The sequence below is a fragment of the Mustela erminea genome, chromosome 12 (assembly GCF_009829155.1).
Source record: "Mustela erminea isolate mMusErm1 chromosome 12, mMusErm1.Pri, whole genome shotgun sequence".
NCBI classification, from domain to species: Eukaryota; Metazoa; Chordata; class Mammalia; order Carnivora; family Mustelidae; genus Mustela; species Mustela erminea.
Genome location: NC_045625.1, coordinates 78,310,467 through 78,316,466, shown reverse-complemented (window position 1 = coordinate 78,316,466; position 6,000 = coordinate 78,310,467). Strand labels below are relative to the sequence as shown.

General features: G+C 48.1%; 1 protein-coding gene across 1 annotated transcript in view; it reads left to right on the top strand.

Moving 5' to 3' along the window:
• The first annotated feature begins 238 nt into the window (after positions 1 to 238).
• Positions 239 to 6,000, top strand: part of RORB (RAR related orphan receptor B) — a 190,411-nt gene continuing 184,649 nt past the window's right edge. Inside the window, exon 1 of the mRNA XM_032308223.1 lies at positions 239 to 487. Within this exon, the coding sequence (XP_032164114.1) occupies positions 481 to 487 (7 nt within the window). The 5' untranslated portion in view covers positions 239 to 480. The remainder of the gene's footprint in view (positions 488 to 6,000) is intronic.

Here is a 6,000-nt window from a genome sequence, read left to right as displayed (position 1 = left end):
TCTTCTTTGTAACTAACAAAACCACCACCAACTCCTCCTCCTACTGCTGCTGCCCTTCCTCCTCCTCCTCAGTCCAAGTGATCACAAAAGAAATCTTCTGAGCCGGAGGCGGTGGCATTTTTAAAAAGCAAGCACATTAGAGAGAAAGGAGGAAAAAAAAAAAAAAAAAAAAAAAGCAAAACAAAACCCAGGCACCAGCCAGACAGCACATTTCTTTTTTCGCCCTTCCTGAAAACAAACAACCAAACAACCATCAAAACAGTCATCACCACCATCATCAAAACTGTTAACACAGCGGCGGCGGCGGCGGCGGCAAACGTCACCCTCCGGCCAAGGCGTCCGCCTAAAGGGATGGTTTTCTCGGCGGAGCAGCTCTTTGCCGACCACCTTCTTCACTCGTGCTGAGCAGGATTTTTGGCTCTCCGGGGTTCGGGCTGGGAGCAGCTTCATGACTACGCGGAGCGGGAGAGCGGCCACACCATGCGAGGTAAGCGAGCCCGCGGACTCCGAGGCTCCCCGGGTCCGGCCAACTCCAGCCAGATGGGGAGATGGGGGAGGGGAGCGCACCCTGCAGAACGGGAAGAAGGTTCTCGGGGCGCAGGTCTGGAGTTCGCGTTCGCAGGTGGGCTACAAATGGCCTGGGCGTAGAAAGTTGTGGGAAGGTGTCGATGCCTCTCGGGAGTTCTGGAGGGACGCAGGAGGGCGCTTTTTGGAGAGAGGAGCGACGCTAGTTGCTTCCTCCCAGTCCATGAGTTGCACTGAACCATTTTGGCTTGTCACTCTCGGGTGCGGAAGCGGACGCCGGATGGAGGGAGAGTCGAAGGGGGCTGCCTCGCGACCGAAGCGGCTGGAAGCGCCCGGCGCGTCGTGGTGGCCGACCAGGGTTAGGTGCGCTGGGCGCACGGGCAGGCGGCGGGGCGCGAGCGCGCGGGCACACAGACTCCGGGTTAGTAGGCCCGCCAGCGTCCCGGCCGGCTATTATGTCCCTTCGTGGGAGTGGTAGGCAGAGGGGCGGTGTCGCGGGACTGGACGCGGATTCTGGGATCGTCCCCTGCGTGGGTCCCTCGCGCCGGCGCTACGCCCTGGCCAGGTCCGCGTGCTAGAGCCCGCGCGGTCCGGGGACGAGCGCCGCCCCGAAAAAGTTGCGCGGAGAAAGTTCCAGAGGATAAGAGAGCCCGCGCTACCCACGGTGGAGAAGGCTCTTTTGTCAAAGCGCCGCTGCGGGAGGCGTGCTGGGTGAGCCCTTGAGCCAAGACCCCCAGCGGCGACAGCAGTGGCAAGTCCCTGGGGCAAGCTGGCAGCTGTGGGGCGGCGCGCCGGGGACAAGGGAGAGATACCTCCCTTGGGTACCCCATGGGCTGCTCTAGTGGATGGCCTGCCCGACTTTAGGGAGTCACTTTGTCCGTCTCTTCCCCTGCAGTGCTGGGACCTTCAGGTTTCCTGCGCGCTGTGCTCGGACCCGCTCTCCCCCACTTTCGGCTTGGCCACAACTTCACTCTTTCTTGGAGAGCCGGCCGGGTGCCAGCGTGCCATGGGGATATGTGCAAGTCTCTGGGCACCTGCCTCACACCGTTTTTCTTCCTGGCCACTCTATGGCTCTTTGTGGGGCTCTCCACTACCCTTCGCACGCCCTTCTGGTGCTGGCAACAGAAAGTCGAAGACGGCTAACCCGCGGGCCTCCCTACATCCCTGACCCGGCGACAGGTGGACTAGGCAGGTAGAACTTGGGAAGGTGGGGCTGCAAGCATTCATCGCCTTCCACCGGGCAGTGGACACCTCTCACTCACTCCCCCAACACTTACCTCTTTAGAAGGGCCCCGAGGGGGTGGCGACATGTTCTCCCTGCTCGTACACAGTGAACCCTGGAGCCTGGACGCTAGGGCAGGGATTGGGTTAGCTGGGGCTCTGGGACGTGGCAGGAAAGGGAAGGAGGAGGAGGAGGAACAGAGAGGTTGTCCAGGGAAGTGGATGGGAGGGAGATAGCGGAAGATCAGGGACAGGGACGTCCTAATGGGATGACAGACCCGCGCCCTGGGAGTGGGAGCTCCGGTTTGTGCGAACTGGTTCCAGTTGAATGTACCAGTTGGGGGTTTGGTCACATGCTCCACTGTCCAAATACTCTCAAATCTGTACTTGGGCAATTGACAAGTACAGAACCCTTAAGTGAAAGATGCCCCGGTCTTTGTTTTTCTCTTTCTGCCCCATCTCACCACCATCCGCTCTCCTTTCCCTTTCTTATGCTCTGATCTGGGGCTACCAGTTCACCCTTCCCTTACTTCTCCCCTTCCAACATTTCTCCGTTGGCTGGGTTGTGTTCTGAAGGTCCGAAACCACGCGTCACCTTCGCTCCGACCCGGCACTAGGACCTGCGGGGTAAAAGCCGCTCACTCTCCCCTTAAACTGAAGAAAACGGAGCAGTGTGGGGCAGGAGCGGGTTGTAGCTTGATCGCGCTGCTCCTGAAGGAGCAGTATGCAAAGGCAGTCCGAGTTCGCCACCGTGCTCGCTTCGGGGGTCTCTGGCAACCTGAAGGGTTGAAAGCCAGGCGCTCGCTAGTGCTCACCGTTAGAAACCAGTCGAAACCCCGCTTTCCAGAAGGCATCACCCTAGCCAGGCTGCCCAGTGGAGTTTACAGGTCTTAACTTAATGCGCCTCTCTGGCGGCCCCGGGGGGCTGTCACTGGAGAAAAAGCAAGCTTACAAAGTGGCAGAGTCCCTTTCTATACCTCCTGGGCTCTCCTTTCCTGACCCCTTACTGTTTCTCTTCTGCCTGCGTCCCTAGGCATTTCCTACAGGCTCTGCCCACCCGCAACATCAGGGGTTATTCTTAAGGATAGGCTGAGAAAGGGTCCGGGCTACTCAGACCTCTTGTGAGAGTCAGGGGTTGAACTTGAGTGTGAACTTGAGAAGTGAGAGCGGAAACAAATCAGCTTTCTCTTGTGCCTGGGCTACTAATCAGCCTACATCAGGGGGAGGGGATGGTTTTTGAACTCAGCTTTACAGCGTATCCACTCCATTTCTCCAATACACCCCCCCAACACACACACACACACACACACACACACACACACACCATCCCCAGGTGGTCCCCGTCAGTGCCTTGGCCTCTGCTTCACGGTTTGCAGTTGGCAACTATCCTGAATCAGGACGCTTTGTGCGACACAAACTTGGTCCCGGATTAAGTGGTCGCCCTCAGGACCAATCCAGATGACCCACCTTCCACGTCCGTCAGCGCAACCTCCCTCCCCCCGCCCCCCACCCCGCTGCCCCCGGCAGGTCTACAATAGTTAAGAAATTTGTCCTCAGGGAAGCTCTGGGGTAAGAAAGGGGTTAAGAGCTCTGATCTTTGAGGTCATTGTGTGCCCAGTGCTGAACTGATTCGTCTGGAGCTAGAGCTTCGCGGCTTACTCTGGCCTGGCCTGGGGCGAAGGAGGTTGTCTTTGGTGGCGCACAAAGCATTTCACCCTTTGTCTGCTAGAGGGTACCACATGAGTTCTAGTGATGCTACTTCACAGATTGCGTTTTTGAAAAGAATAACTTCTGAAGACGGAAGGGAGGACTTTTAATTGGGTCCATCCATAGGTGAGAAATGAGTGAGCCCAGGTGTAGGTTTCAAGACTCCTTCCTGAGAGGCCTGTCCGCGGTTTATTGCACAAGCGCAGGGAAATGGTAGGATTTTTCAGCCCTGCCTCCACAGAAAACCCTGCTTCCCAAAACGGGCACAGATGTCGTCGCAATCAATAGGTGATTGTGGCTCCTACGGATTAGAAATCTGGTTTTTATGCTTGCTGTAAACAAGGATGGGGCTTGGCTTTTCTGAAGCCCAGTTTTCATCTATTATTTTCAGGTAGTTAATTTTTATTAACTGCTAACTTTAGAAAAGCAGCAGCTTGCTCTCAGGGGTATGGTGGCCCTTTGGAAGTCTGGAGCTCTAAAAGTCTTCCTGGCCAGGCCTTTAGATTTCCTAAACGAATTCTCTATCTTAATTTACCCCCACGAATCCCAATTAAATATTTCTAAACAGAATTCCCATTTTAATTTCCTCCACAAATCCCAATTAAATATTTCTAACCAAGATTCCACCTTCCACAATTAAAAAAAAAATGCTGGAAGGACATCTCTGTCAATAGTCCCTTAATAATTGTTCATTAAGTAATCCAGTAAGCTGTCTTACTGGATTCCAAGAAAAGTGAAGGTTTAAACATTTTAAAGAAAAATACTAAAGCTCTGTTTCATGTATTGTTGGAAAAAAATAGTAAGCGAGAAAAATAAAATATTTTCTTAGGTGGTTACAACCTGGGACTCTTTCCTTCCCCCATCCCCATCATCCTGAGTGAATCTACAACAAGTATTATGACACAGGAGTGTTTGACATCCTCAGCTTTTGGGAGATGTATTAGTGGCACCAAGGCTTTTTACTTTTCTAGATGCTCAGATAATCAGGAGGTGGGAAACCAGGATGGAAATATAAAGGGAGAAATACTGAACAGCAGGCCTCGTAAACATGAGGGATACAAGATTAAAACTCCTTTGTTAGGATTCATTTAAAACTTAGAAGTCCTGGATTTTGCTTTAGCTATACTGTTTAGAAAACCCTTTAAGATCTTTATATGAAGCTTTGCTTTAATGTAAATAACATGTTTACTTTATAATCATCAAATATGAATGCTAACATTTTCTCATTTTGGTAACTATTTGTTAAATACTAAACTATTAGCAGCCTTAAAAGTGATTATTATGGTGTGTATGTAGTGCAAATACACTGTATTTCAAATTTAAATGTTACAAAATCATGAAACCTAGTTTTACCACAACAGGGACTTTATAGCACCAAGAAAATATTGAGTTTTAGGGTTGGTCGTCATGAAAATGACATTGGAATTGTGTCATAATACCTACTTTTCCCCTAAAAGTAGCATATATAGAGTTGACACCAGGATTTTAACGTGATTCAGGGTTTTCTAGGTAAAAAAGACAAGTAAAACTTTCTTTTCATCTATTATATCACATTTTACAAACTTGTGTCCACCTTTTAGAAATGTCTTGTGGCCATTGTAGGTTTTATATTTTTTACTACAATAGTCAGAAAAAATAGAAGTGTGAATCACAACACATTAACTAGATTTTTTCACAGCAATGAATAATATACCTCTAATTTGAAGGACATATTATAGCATTCAGTTAATACAGAGTTTGAAATTATTCTAATAAATTATCAAGTTAAAAAAATTCAACATATGTAGGTGTGCTGGTGTTCTGCAAATTTGTAAATAAAGTAAGGTTCTAAATTGTGAAGAATAGCATCATTGTTGTTGTACTTTGGTGAAATCTAAGCCTGACAGATAATTATACGAAGAAATAGGAGAATTAGTTCCAAAGTTAAAACTATCAAATTCTGGCCAGATTGTTAACAAAGCAAAGGTGATGAGCATGTATGTTAATAATGCAAAAGTTATTAGTGATTGAGGTGACTTAGTATGTACATATTTTTTCCTGTCATTCTATTATTGAGAAAAGAATTTCTTAAGACTAAATCATTTTTGTAGTTATTCTACAAAGGCATTGAAAGTTTTAAGTTAGATCGCTATTAATTTAATGTAACTGACATTAATGAAACATTTTGTTGTGATGTTAAGTATACAGAAAAGTAAAGGTAGGGAGTGAACACTGTGCTAAATAATTAATATTTATTCTCAATATAGTTTTACTATTCCATCCATTCTTATCTAAGGGATAGAAATTAAGTACACAAATGAAATAAGTCTTTTGTAATATAATGAATAATGACCTTTGATAAAATGAGCGCTCTACACATAAAGTATTATTCCTGTAATTTTGTAATCATCTTTCAATTACAGCTTCTTGCAAATATTTATCTTACTTTGAATAGAATCTCTGACTTAACAGAATCCCTAGCAGATAATAGCAGTCTTTGGAGGCGTCTGTTGATACACACTGATACACAATATGTATATGTATGTGCCTATAACCACCCACTCAGAC